Source organism: Myripristis murdjan, chromosome 7, assembly GCF_902150065.1.
Source record: "Myripristis murdjan chromosome 7, fMyrMur1.1, whole genome shotgun sequence".
NCBI classification, from domain to species: domain Eukaryota; kingdom Metazoa; phylum Chordata; class Actinopteri; order Holocentriformes; family Holocentridae; genus Myripristis; species Myripristis murdjan.
The window spans coordinates 12,961,161-12,974,746 of NC_043986.1; the positions used below are offsets into that span (position 1 = coordinate 12,961,161).

The 13,586-nt window shown below is 47.1% G+C and overlaps 1 protein-coding gene across 4 annotated transcripts in view; it reads left to right on the plus strand.

Annotated features, from left to right (window-relative positions):
* rerea (arginine-glutamic acid dipeptide (RE) repeats a) overlaps positions 1-13,586 on the plus strand; it is a 130,158-nt gene that overhangs the window by 77,159 nt on the left and 39,413 nt on the right. For all 4 annotated transcript variants that reach the window (XM_030055026.1, XM_030055027.1, XM_030055028.1 and 1 more), the window contains one exon: positions 11,443-11,548. In XM_030055026.1, the coding sequence (XP_029910886.1) occupies positions 11,443-11,548 (106 nt within the window). The remainder of the gene's footprint in view (positions 1-11,442; positions 11,549-13,586) is intronic.

The following is a 13,586-nucleotide window of genomic DNA, read 5'->3' on the forward strand; positions in this document are numbered from 1 at the left end:
AAGCTTACAGGGTTAGTCACCGGTTGCCCCGAATGAAAAGAAGCAGTGTTTGCACAGGGCTGGAGCAGCAGCCGCTGAGCTTCATAGGCTTTAAAGCAAGGCTACACATCCCCTCATCTCTACCAAAAGGCTCTGTGTGTGTACGTGCGCACATGTGTGCTTGCATCCCTGTGTGTGAGCAGTGTGTGTAATCACTCCTAGCTGGCAGGCTCAGAGGGAGAGGTAGAATCAATGCAGTGGACTATGAAGAGAAGAGAGAGAAAGAAGGAGAGAGGGAGGGAGGAGGCTGATCAATATCATAGCAGCAGGGTGGGGTAATATCCTCTTCATGCAGAGCTGCTGGGGGGGGGCAGAACACAACAGAGGAATGAGAGAAGGGGGAAAGGGAGGGGCAACGGTAAAAAGATGCAAATCTCCACGGCGTCAGTAAACAAGAGGCTTTGTGTCAATCACCAGATGAAGTGGCACATTTAGCATTCTCCTCTCTCTCTCACCCCTCCACCGCCACTGGGGATTGTTTGCTTGGCAGCCTCTTGCTCATTGGTCCGTGCCGGTGAGGGGGAGTGGCCCTGCAATGATAATGTATGGGCTGCCATGGCAATGATACCTGTTGTTTAGGCGACAGTCATCAATAACCCCGCCCTGTTGTGTTGCACAGACTGTTAGTCAGTGTCTGCTGGATCATTCCATCATCATCATATCACTCAGCCTACACAATCTATTACACACATCCACTCTGTTACAAAGACCAGCTGGAAGAAAACCTAATCAGCCCCAACCCAAGGACAGGTGGTTGTCAATCACATCAGCACAATAGGCGAAAACAAGAATCTATCAACAGTACAGGCGCAAATGTGACTAGCTCCTCACAGTGAGCTCGTTGCTCTCTTTTCCGTCGCTCGTTGCTTTGTTTCACCGCGTTGTGCGTGCCCTAACCAGATCTCATGTTGATGCTGATTGAATGTTATAGTGCTCCGTGTTGCCTTTCTGCTCGGTTGGACTTCAAAGCAGCGACTGGGCCGAGCTGAGCAGGCTTCACATGGCTGTTGAGAGCTAGGAGGCAGGATGTGATGGTGGACAACTGAACTGTACACTGTACACAGACACTTCCTCTGCGGTGGGTAGGAAGTCCCCGCCAAACCATATGGTCACACTGGGATGCACAGGTCACGCTTGGATGTGTGTGTTTGTGTGCGAACATGCATGTGCATTCCTCAGGTTTTTTCCTCTCCCTGGGTCTCTGAATGTTTGTGTTTTTTTTTTTGCTCTGAGCACGCCATTACAACTAATTACACTGACGTGGGTTCTTATCCAAATGGCTGCACAGCCACGTTTAAACACAGAGGTGCGTGTGTGTGTGTTGTGTGCATGCGCATGGTTGTGCGCGCGTGTATCACCTTGTGAGGACGGTGACAGGGGCAAGTGAGGGGTGAAAGTGAACTGATAGGCGACACACGGAGAAGAAAGCAGTGCCTCAGACACAGCCCTGACCTCTCACCCCTCTCTCTCTCTCTCTCTCTCTCTCTCTCTCTCTCTCTCACTCTCACTCACACACAGCACTGCTGGTAAACAGTCATCCCCCTCTCCTCCCTGACAGAGTGAGCTGAAGCGAGTAATTCCCCTGTCTACAGCAAAATCCTTTACCTCCCCTACCCAGCTCTGGACGCTGCTTCACAAAGCAAATGCAGTCTGAGCTCGCGCACGCTTGTGTGTGTGTGTGTGTGTGTGTGCGTGCAAAGTACGCCTTTTGATTTACAGGCACACACACAGATAAATGGGAGGAGAAGGCTTTGATGTGCCTGGGTTGCAGAGAGGAGAGATGTTGGTGTATGTTGTTCAGCCTCTTTGTCTCACTCTCTCTCTTGGTGGGTGCTCTGTGTGTGTGTGTGCTTTTGTGCGTGGGTGAGTGTGAATGATAACCAATCTGTTTGACACAGTATGCTCATCATGACTCCCATGTTTTTCCCATGTTCTGCATTAGTGAGCAATTGTTCCTTTAACCATATGTATTTTACTGCGTTACACTGTTGAGAATCAGCAGGAACCTTGCAATTAGAGGCAGTGTTGACTCACAGGGGTTACAGCACACAGAATAAAAAATGATGCCCCCTGTACTACAATGCTAGATGTGACATTTTTTATTATAATACTGTAGTCTTGGTGATAACACACTGGGTCCATTTAGTATTTTCTAGGTATATTTACCCTTTAAACGTATAAGAAAAAACTCACTGAAGATTTTCAAAAGGCGCAATTGTAATTCTTAAATAAATTACCTCTTTTTTTCTCTCTCTCTCCACCATATTGCCTCCCTCCTACGTGTTGGTCCTTCACATGCAAATACACACCACACCATACACAGTATCCGTATGTCCTTAAAAAGTCTGCAGTAAGTGTTAAATGAGCTAAAATTAAGGCCATAAAAATATGTTAGCAGTGTTAAATGTTATTCAATGCTATATGAGGTCTTATTTTTTCATTATGTAATGGTTTCTGCATTCCAACGCAGAGCACAGTTAGCAGTGCAGTATGCTTATTTTTTCCCCATTGTTTCTGCCTTACTAAACACAGTTGGACTTAAATTTCATTAATAATTAATGCCTTTTTTTTTAAATCTTTTTTCAGCACAGGCCCACCACTTACTCACAGTTTCAGAACATTCATTAACCATGTTCAGTGGGACATAGGCTGGTTTTGCAAGCTTTGTTCTTTATTTTGGTTTTTTAAATCATCTTTAAATCTATTGCAGTATTGAAATAGGTTCAGACAGGCTAAGAAATGTGGCTTTCTGAACCGTGCAGACGCCCTGACCATAACCATGTTACAGTATCGCGGCTGTTGTTGCTGGTCTAGACTGAGAGTCATGCAGTACAGCCCCTTCTAGCACTGGGCCAGCCTTGTTATTGCAGCTGTGTTGTCTACAATACATCTCTTGTTGCAGCGCAGCAGGAGGCTGCTTAAAGCCTCTGGCCTGTGTGTGTGTGTGTCTGTCTGTCTGAATGTGTGTGCGTGCCTGTGTGTGTGTGTGTGTGTTACAATCACGGCCAAAACATTGGAACATTCTTCCCTCAGCGGTCAGAGCACTGCGAGTTGCCTGTTTCTTTTGTTTGAGGTTTAACTTCTTGTTTTGTCACAAGCCCTGTAACATTTCAAATCTTTTTTTTTTTTTTTTTTTTTTTACACACCTGATAACCACATTTGCATCCGTGCTGATATATCATCGCACTCACTGGTGGATCATTTGCATGTCATTATTTGCATACTGTATACGTAGAGAGGGAAGCGCGCTCAGCAGACCACCCACTGCTGGGCCCGTGTGGCATCTGGCTGATCCGCAGCGAACATGATGTATGACTGATAGGGCCGATGTCATCACCAGGGACTGACTGACAGACAGACAGACAGATAGACAGATAGACAAGGTCACCTTCAGAGAGAAGATAGGCGAGTGAGAGAGAGATAGATGGGTATCTTCTGAAGCAGTGGCCAGATAAAACAGTGCAATTCCAGGCGTGGTGGTGATAGAAGCCCCACCAGGCAGCAGCAGGATGTCTGCGCTGCTCTCCGGCCTGTTTCACACGCAGCGCTATCGTCTTTGCACGCTCTGTCCTTCTCTCTCTTTTTCTCTCCTGCTGTGGATCGCCGCCGCTCTGTCTCCCGAGTTTCTGTTTGTGCACGTAAGCAGCTGTATGTGTTTGTGTTTGTGTGCGGAAATGAGTATGTGTGTGTGTGTGTTACAGAGAGAACGAAAGAGAAGGGTCATAAATATTCCTATCAGCTGTGCGCTGACGTGAGTGAACTGACCAGACAACACACTCGCACACTGTTTCTCTCGCTTTCACCGTGCCTCTCGCTCACCCTCCGGCCCCAGCGCGCACACACACACACTCACATCCACACACACACACTCTTCTGAACCTTTAACAGCTGCTAGTACATAAAGTAAACCTCCAAAACATGCACACACACACCCTGCTCGTTTTTTATCAGCCCCCTGTCATCCCTCTCAAAGCACACATCCCATCAGCCTTCACAGTCACACACACACACACACACACACACACACCTTCAGAGGCATTGACATTTTATACTCGTGCAACCTGTACAGCCAAATGTGACTCACTTTACACCATTTTGCTACTGTGTTCACCCAAACTCTGTGTGTGTGTGTGTGTACGTGTTTGTGTGTGTGTGTGTGAAGGAGACCAAGAGGGAGATCGATTAGCTTTGGCTTAAGCGGGCCTTCTCATTTCCTGTCTTCCATTATAGTGCTCAATCAGCCCACAGCTCCTTCACTGCCACGCCACACTCAGTCAGGGCACTAGCGCTGGTAGCTGCACACACACACACACACACACACACATACACACACGCCCTGGATTAGCTGGCTGGGCAGACGTCCAACATGACAAGTACACACACACATACAGAGCCTCATATTCATATTGCTTGTGTCTGTCTCTCTCTCTCTGCCCCCTCCCTCCCTCCCCCTCCGCTGCAGTAGTCCAGTCAGTGTTAGTAAGATGTCTCATTAGCTCACCAGGCTATGCTAACAAGGCAAAGCTAACACAATGGATCACAGGCAAACGGCCATCCAAACAAAACACCAGGCCATTTAAACACTCCGCTCGCTGCACTCGACAACACAAAGGCAGCCTGTGTTGTGGCAGCACTACCCGTCCAAAAAAAAAAAAAAGAAAAAAAGAAAAGAAAAAAGAGTGGAGCAACATTCCGCGGCCTTTTATTTTTTCCTTTTTCTAATACTGTGAGTGTGTGTCTGTGTCTTTGTCTGACTCAGAGCTGAATCCTGACTCATGGTATTACCTGGAGACCAGACTAGTCTCTCCTCTCGAGAGAATTTCCCTGTGTACATGCAAGCACACACACACACACACACACACACACACACACACATACACACAGACAGGAAGCCAGGTATCAAAGCGAAATGGCTTTGAAGCGGCTAAATGAAAGGCTGAAGGTAAAAATGACAATGTTTTCTGGCTGGCTGTAACTGTATGTCTGGCTGAGAGGGAGAGCTTGGGAAATAAAGACAGTATTATGATCTGAACACCCAGATATGAGCTCGCTAACCGCCTCCATCTGTCCTAGTGCAGCCTGTGTTTGAAGTCTCACTTGGATCTGCATTCTAGTCTATACCCCGCTAGCGCTGCGAGGATTTCTGACTGTGTTCTCGGAAAAAAGCCACTGTGTGTTTCTGTGTGTTTGTGTGTAGTCTAAATCACTGGCCATAAGTTGTCAGTTCCCCCGTGCTCTGTGTCTGTGTGTGCTGCAGGAAATGATCATTATTAGTTAATGTATTCTTCACATCTCTCCTTATAAAGCTTCAGAGTGCGGCTTTCTATACGATCGCTGTGCTCTTCTTAAATGTCTTGGCTTGAACCTCCATGCTGCAAAAGTGTGTTGGAGGCTAAGACAAATATTTAATTTGGACATGACAGGGATATTCTATAAAGTGAGCAGCCAAGGCGTGCACTCTCGCTGTACATGCAATCATTCAGTTTTTAAAGAGGGTCATCTGGTCAACGTCATGTGTTTTTCCTTTTTTTTTTCCTGTATTATTTGTATTATACAGTCATTTGCTCTCCTCGAGTCTGCGAGAGATGAAACAAAGATTTCCTGTTACTCGCCCTGGTTGTTATCGGCATCGAGTGGAGCAAATAGCGCCGAGCGAGTCTCCAGATGTGGCGGTGGTCATGTGCGATACTTGTGACTCTCCAGTGTGTAAAGTGTGCCTGTGGTTGGTAGTATGATTCCACCAGCAGTGGCCCTCAACCCTCACATCTTAATTAGTATCATCTGTGAGCGCCACATGACTCAACCCCTGCGCTCCCTTTTCCCTTCCTCTGTCCCTCTTTCTTTTTCCTCTCCTTCTGCCTGAAATACAAAAGGACCTGTTAGCACCCTCAGATGCGACGCTGTCATGTCGTCAATTTGTACACTGATGGCTCGGCAGTCTGTTGAAGAGTAATTTATGTGTGACTGCTCAATTCCTCAAAGGGACCTTTAAATTTAAAGCGTGGGCGCGCATGTTCAAAGGCACACACACACACGCACACACAGACGCACAAGGAGCAACAGCAGCAAATCTGCCACTTTGAAATGGCTAATGCTCATCCAATCCAATATGGAGCTGGGCTGACAGATGGGCCCAGTGTGTTCAAAGCAAAGGGCGCCGATTTAATATCCAAACAGGTCAGGGCGGGGGGTGAGGAGGGTGTGAGAGAGGGGGGGGAGAGAGAGACGCCCCTGTGTCGGTGCAGCGTAAAGGTCCTGACAGCACCGCCATCACAGCTGGGACTCACCCCCTCACATACATAACCCCATCCACTCTCCACCCTCGCCCCCATTTGTTCTTGTTGCCAAGCGGGGTAGTAGGCTATAGACAGCCCCCTTGCAAACACTGTAATCAGCGTTTGTTTAGTATTATTATATGTGCTCGCCCTAAAGGAAGTAGGCTAGAGGGGGCAGGGTTCCTCTCCGTCTTGCGAGGAGCGGAGTGTAAACTACAAAGCCCAGAAGGAGTGGAGGATTGGAGAGAGGAATCCTGCCGCTGCCGCCTCTGACAGCCTGATTTAGAGGTGCTTTCTCTTACCTCTGACACAGAGTCCCAGTCTGCCCCGCTGTACTGCAGGGCTGGGAGAAGAATAGTGGTGCTTATCCTGAAAGCCTATTATTTGTGTGTGTGTGTGAGAGAGGGAGCTAGCATTCGCTTGTATGTGTGTTTGTTCACACAGCATGCTGGCATTTCTTTTTAACAACCTCCTTTGTCAGTCACCGAGATGTCAAAGATTGCGTGAGCACAGCAGATCTCTTGTACCTCGACAGTATATACACACACACACACACACACACGCATAGTTTGTGTGTGTGTGTGTGTGTGTGTGTGTGTTTGTGTGTGTGTTCTGTCGTCCAGATGGAAGTGCTTATTGAGCGCTGGTGTGCTGGCAGATCTCTTGTCTCAGGCAGAGAGGGAGCGAATGAGGAAAAGAGAGAAAGAAATTGAGAAAGAGAGAAAGTTGTGTGGAAACCCCCTCCAATCAGATCCACTATGTTTTTTTGTTTCTGTGCACATTTACATTCGGTGGATACATGCATGTGTGATCCTCCCAGCCAGCTCTTCCTGCCTCCCCTCTCTAATCTTATCATGTCGGAGCAGCAGATTAGTCCTCCCAGATCCCATCTCTGCCTCCCAATGCTACAATCACCCTTTTGTTCTTTGGTTGTGCTCTCTCTCCCCCTGCGGCAGGCGAGGTGAAGGCTCCCCCAATTCGCCCTCCGTGGCATTTTGAGCCTCCGCCTGTCAGTGTCACACCGCTACCAGCCCTGATCTGCCACGGCCAAGCCTCCCCCTGCCCCGGGGGCATTATCTAGCTAAGCTGTTAGCTTAGCAGCCCGCTAGCCTGCCATTCCTGGCTAACGCTGAGCCGCCGCCACTGCTCTCTTCTGTTTGACCTTCCCCTCCTCCCTCCCTCCCTCTATCTCTGTTTGTCTCAGTTTGGGATCTGTCTTTCCTTCCTTGCTGTTGGCCTCCACTCGTGAAGGAAGTCATAGATCCTGGCTGCTGATGTCACCAGTGAGGGAGGAGACGGAGGGAGGGGGTCACTAACAGGGTTAGCAGAGGAAGAGAAGAGTGTTTGAAAAGTGGGGAAAATAAACAGAGGTTTCCTGTTAACGAGGTGCACCAGGGGCCTGTCGTGTGGGAGCGAGGGGGTCTGGTTTTGTTTAAAGCAAAGCTCTTGTGTTACAGTACGAGGAGGAGGAGGAGGAGGAGGAATAGGGCTTTAGGTTTGAGGGTTACAGGTTGTAACAACGTTCCCTTGGTTCTGTCATGAAGGGGCTTGGCTGAAAGACGACGGCCATATTGTGAAGGCCACTGTGAGTAGATGTGGGGTTTAGCATTGTTGCTGTCAGTGTACTCTCCCCACCAATGAGAGAACTGGTCAGCCACTTTGTAATTGCATTTGCATTGAAAAGAACTGTATTAGTTTCACACCCTCGTGGTTAAAAACGTGGAATTAAGCCCACGCACTCAGTCTATTTCTAAGTGTATACCCCTACAGATTTCCTCCCTTACATAACATAGACGTGCTTTCTTTTCACACTTAAAGCCTTTTCCTTGTAAAGGGAAAGCCTGCCCTCTGTATTTCCCTCGCTCCCCGGGCTTTGTAGTGGTATGGTCGCACACGGGGGCCCAGCTCCAGAGTTGACTGCACACATGCAGCCACACAAAGAAAACTGCACAGCCATTATGGATCCAAGGGGCCAGCCACCTTTTGCTAGTCACAGGGTGAATTAACCGACTGACACAATGCCTGGCCTGTCTTGGCCACATTTAGAGCAGTGATGAATGCAGAGTTTGTCTCCTCTACATGCTTAGAAAATAGTTTTTGTTTAATTTAAAAGAAACATATTGGTATTAATTAAAAACAAGCTTCTTTGCATTACCATTACATTACGTTACCAAACAGTTAGCCTGTTGAACAGTAGCTCTACCATCCTCTCTCTGTCTGCTGAGTGTGCCCAAGAATGCCAAAGGCCAGGCTGAGCCAGTGGAGGGAGGCGGGGTACCATTGTGTTCAGCCCCAAAGCATGACTCTCAGATTTATATCTACTCAATGAATAGAGGGCTAGCCTCATACCCTGGGGGCTTCAGGGAAGCAGGAGGAGGATAGTTGTAATTTTAAGTCCGAGGAAATGAGAAGGTCTGGCCCCTCCCCCCTTAATTCACCCCTTTCTCTCCTCCTTTTTTCTTTCTTCTGTCTCCTTTGCTCTTCTCCCTCGTGTTTTCTTTTTTGTGTTTTTTTTTTTTTCCTCCTGTTTCATTTCTCTGTCTCGGTAGTGGGTTAGTAAGTCTTTTGGCCTCTCCAAAGAGAGCAGCATTCCCAGGGTTTAGGGCCCAGGAGGATGGAGGGCAGGGCCATGTTTAGCCTCTGGCAGGACAGACAAAGATGGCTGACATTGTGCTGGGCTCAGCTCTGCTCAGCTCTCCACTGGCAGAGTGGAACGTCCCTAATCAGTTGAGCGTCGTGGCTGTCTCTTATATGTCCTTGTTCTCAATTATTTTCTATGACTGGCTTAGCTAAACCCACACAATGCCAGCAGTAAGTAAGTTAGTGTGGAAAAGCTGAACTGTCCATCATTCCTGCTATTTTCTCCTGGCATTATCTTTTTTTCTACTCCATGTTTGTGAAATTGTGATAATTGAAGCTATGCCTCACTCCCACCACTAGCTCCATATTTTGCACTCTCTCTCTCTAAACATCTCTTTCTGTCTCCTCTCCCTCTGTGTGTGTGTGTGTGTGTCTGTGTGTGTGTGTGTCCCTCCCTCTCTTTTGCCTGAGAGGGCTTAACACGACTGTGGGCTTCTAAACAGCAATCTGCTCTAGAGAGTAGAAACTACTCTGTAATGACAAGGATACTGATGATAGTTGATATAACATTCAGTCTTTTTCAGTCTGCCTCAGGTTTTGTGCAAAATTACGTGGGAACTATGGATGAGGTGTTGAACCTGTGTGTGTACCTGTATGTGTATATTGTGCGTGTGCGTGGCTGCTTGTGCTTGTCTGTTTGCATCAACCACATAGCCTCTGTGTGCAGCTCTCTGAAATCCCTTTGATTTTGTGGTTTTACAGGCAGAAAATGAGATGTTCAGGTAGCACACTGGCAGCGTTTACAATCTCCTAAAAGCATTAATTATGTATAAGCGCTGGATGACTACTTGTTCTGCCGCGGCAGGCAGCCTGTCTATCTAGAAGGCAACAGTCTCTGTACACTGGATAGATGAGAGGTTGGGATGGGTGGGCTAAAGGCTTGGAGGGAGGGGGTGGAACATGACGTCATCGCACACATCTTTGTGCTGCGAGTGCTTGGGGTCTGTGTCTCAGCCCTCCAGTTCAGCTCTCTGTTGAAAGTGTGTTTATATGAGTGTGTGTCGTGTGCATGCATATGCACACAATCAGGCTGAGCAGAAATGCAGTTTACTGCCTGTGTGCCAGCTGCTGTTTAACTCGTCCAGGCTCACCCCCCCCCACCCTCCCCACTCAAGGTTGGAGAACAGTGGGAGGAGGAGACAAGTGGAGCAAGAAAATGGAGGTGGAAGAAGTGGGGTGGTGAAGGGTTGGAGTTAGAATGATGGGGAAGAAAGGTGCACAGGGAGGAAGAGGAGAAAGAAGAATGGGAAAAGCAGAGGTCGGTTTGAGGTTTAGGGAGGTGATGATTTGTTCGGCTGCATGTGCACAGCCTCCTCCCAAGTGACCTAACAGAACAATGTAGTCTAAAGGCTTTAAATATCTTTACACTGACTTCATGTCCCATTACACTAACACACACACACACAGAGGTTTCCAGTGAACAGTCAAGCCTGCAAAGGGCTGAAGCTGAGCTGTCTCAGATTAACATAACCCTGCTCTCCCTCCTGCTGCTCCTTCCTCCTTCACTCCCTGGGTGGTGTTAGTGGTGCAAGCGTCTCGGTGGCTTAGGGCTATGCGGTGCAGTGGAGCCTCTAATAAAGACAGTTGTGGCGGACGGGATCGCGTCGCAGTCCAGCACCCAGCCGCTCAGTCTCTCTAATGCTCTCTTAAACCACAGTGACGGTCAGTTGAGCCCATGTGAAGGCACAATAAATATTTTATAACATGGAATGAAAACAGTATTTTGCCCTTTTCATCCCTCACCCCAGCCCTGGCCTCAGTTTCTGCACCCCCCCACTCTCTCTCTCTCTCTCTCTCTCTCTCTCTCTCTCTCTCTCTCTCTCTCTCTTTCCCTCTCTCACTCTCTTTCCCTCTCTCTATCTTTTTTTCATTGACTGGCCTTCGAGGTTCCCTTCTTGCCTCAGTGCTGCCGCTTGCTGGTCATGTAGAAGAATTACAGGCCGTTGCTCACTTGCACTACATCAAAAGACCAGTGGATGGCAGCACTTTAGGAGTACTTGACCAAGCTGTGGTGCTGGGGTTACTGTAACTTCTTCTGCAAGCCTGAAAAGCCTTATAGCATGTATAAATCATTTAATAGGTCACATGAGCATTGCCATTAAGTGCAGGGATATCATGGCAGAGCACTGCCTTGCAGAAGGTAAAGATCGAGCACTCGCCCTCCCACACCCCCACCCCCACTCTTTCTTTCTCCCCTTTCTCCAGACCTCCTCCTGCACCGGCCATCCCACTGTTTACTTTATTAAGGCTCTAAATGCTCCACAATCCCTTTTTAATTGACTTGGTTTCACTGCAGGCTTTTTGGCATCAGCCGGTGTGAATCATAAACAACGCGTCTGCACAGAGCTCTGTTTGCCAAGAGGCCAATTTGTGACGTCGTTAACAAACAAAATAATGTCTGTTTATTTTACTGTGGGATTTTTTTCATCCTTTGCTTCTTTTCCTTACTCATTTGCTCTCTCTCTCTCTCTCTGTGTGTGTGTTGCAGAGTAAACGGGACCATCTGCTGATGAGTGTGAAATGGTACTATCGCCAATCAGAGGTTCCCGACTCTGTCTACCAGCACCTGGTGCAGGATCGCAACAACGAGAACGGTGAGGCTCCGTTGTGTGCATTGGAACAACCACACACACACACACTCTCACACAAACTAAATACACTTCCACACATACTTGCTCTGTGACTCAACAGTCAATTCCTCTCTCTCTCACGCACACAAACACACACACGTACACCTGCCTCTGCTCGCCAGACTGGAGGAGATGTAAGAGCCTAGCCGTGAATTGCATTTCAAACGGAAACCAGAACACACACACGCACACACGCACACACGCACACACGCACACACACACACACACACACACACACACACACACACACATACTGTCCCAGGCAGCCAAACCAATCCCATGGCTCTGTGCTGTTCCCCGGGTAACACTCCTTCAGACCAGACAGCAGCGCTGTCAAGTGCTAATAACCTGCAGTGTCATGTGGCCCTTGAGCACACACTCTCAACGCCATCAGTAGCAGTGGACTCATCACCCTCACAAGCACTGTCACTTTTTTAAGTAATTGAATTTCAAATCTCCTAACAAAAAGTATCTGTATGGAAGAGAGTAAGATCTGATATTGGAACTCCTCTGCTGGCTTCTTCAGCTGCCTCAAACTCACTTTAGCAGATTTAATTTTTAACTGGTGTATGTGCACAGATGCTGATAGAAAGTTCATAGCATTTGTATATTTTCCCTTCAAGGACCTTATCTGTGATTTTGCATGTTCAGCATAATACCTACAAAATGTACATACTTGACGTTTCTGCTTATCTTTTCCCAAAGGAAGTAGTCATATTGTAGAACTGGTTTTCATTCATTCACTTTCAATATGAAAATTAAATTTCAGAGAGAAACTTTTTTTCTCATCAGTGTTCCCATCACCGTACCAAAGTGGTCCACATTAGTTTTGCTAAAAGCAGCAGCACTGTTGTGTTTTGGTGACTTGAAATTGGGCCGAGTGAAATGGTCCTTCCACTGGAAAATAGTCCCCGGGGAAATGTTTACTTTACACAGCAAATTATTTGTTCTGCAGTTTATGAATGGCGACAACATTGTTCGCCACAAAAGAAAACATTATAAGGCTGATGTTTCAACCAAAAAGTTAAATTTGAAAATCAAGGTATTTTGAATTGTAATGTAGGTCTGGAAAGGTAGCGGACTTTTAAATTAACATGTATAGGAACCCTGTTTTTATTTTTCAGCAGTGCAAGTTTTAGTAGTATTTCTTCTGTTAATTATTTTCTTCAAAATTTTGTAGCAAAAGACTGGCAGAGTGCATACACACTCCCAAATAAACATACACACCTGTTGATGTATGCGGTTAGCAGCTGGTAGTTCTCGTCAGCTAACATGCCCCTAATGGCTGAGCTATAGTTAGATTGCCATGTCCTCATGTTGTGCCACACCTGCTAAATGCATGCTGTCACTGCTACTGTAAATGCACACTGCATAACAACACTCTTGCAACAAGATAATAAATATGTACACCCGCATTGGATTTGTAAATCTGATTTATAAATAAATCAGATGAGATGCTGCTTTCACTGTATGGAAGAAGAAATTGTGGTCAGTTAGAGGAAAGGGTTAAATGCAGATGAGTCATTGAGGTTATCAAGAAAACCCCACAAATGGCAGTTCCTCGTGAAAGCCTGGCAGTTTCAGTTCAGTGCAGCATGCCCGTATCTGCAGTCTGTCCTTGCAGCAGGGACTCAGGATTATTAGAATTGATGTCACAAGGCCGGAGCGCAGCGGCCACAGCATACCACAACTCAGGTCATTTGTCAACTATGAGTACCAGCTCATACTTGGTGCCGCTGATGCACCTTAGCCCCCACAAGGGTCATTTCACCGGAGAACTGAACATTATGTCCTCTCTTCAGGGGACTGCACTTTATTGGCTTTATTGAATTATGTGGCGTAATATTGACCACTGTAAAGGTACTTGCTACTTTGGGTGTGCGCAGCTCTGCACACATCATTTTATTAGAGTGACTTTGAATGCCCAGGCTACTTTATCTTAGGTGCTGTCCTAGTGAATGTGTTTGACTATGTTTAGTAGTTGATAAAATGTGTACACACG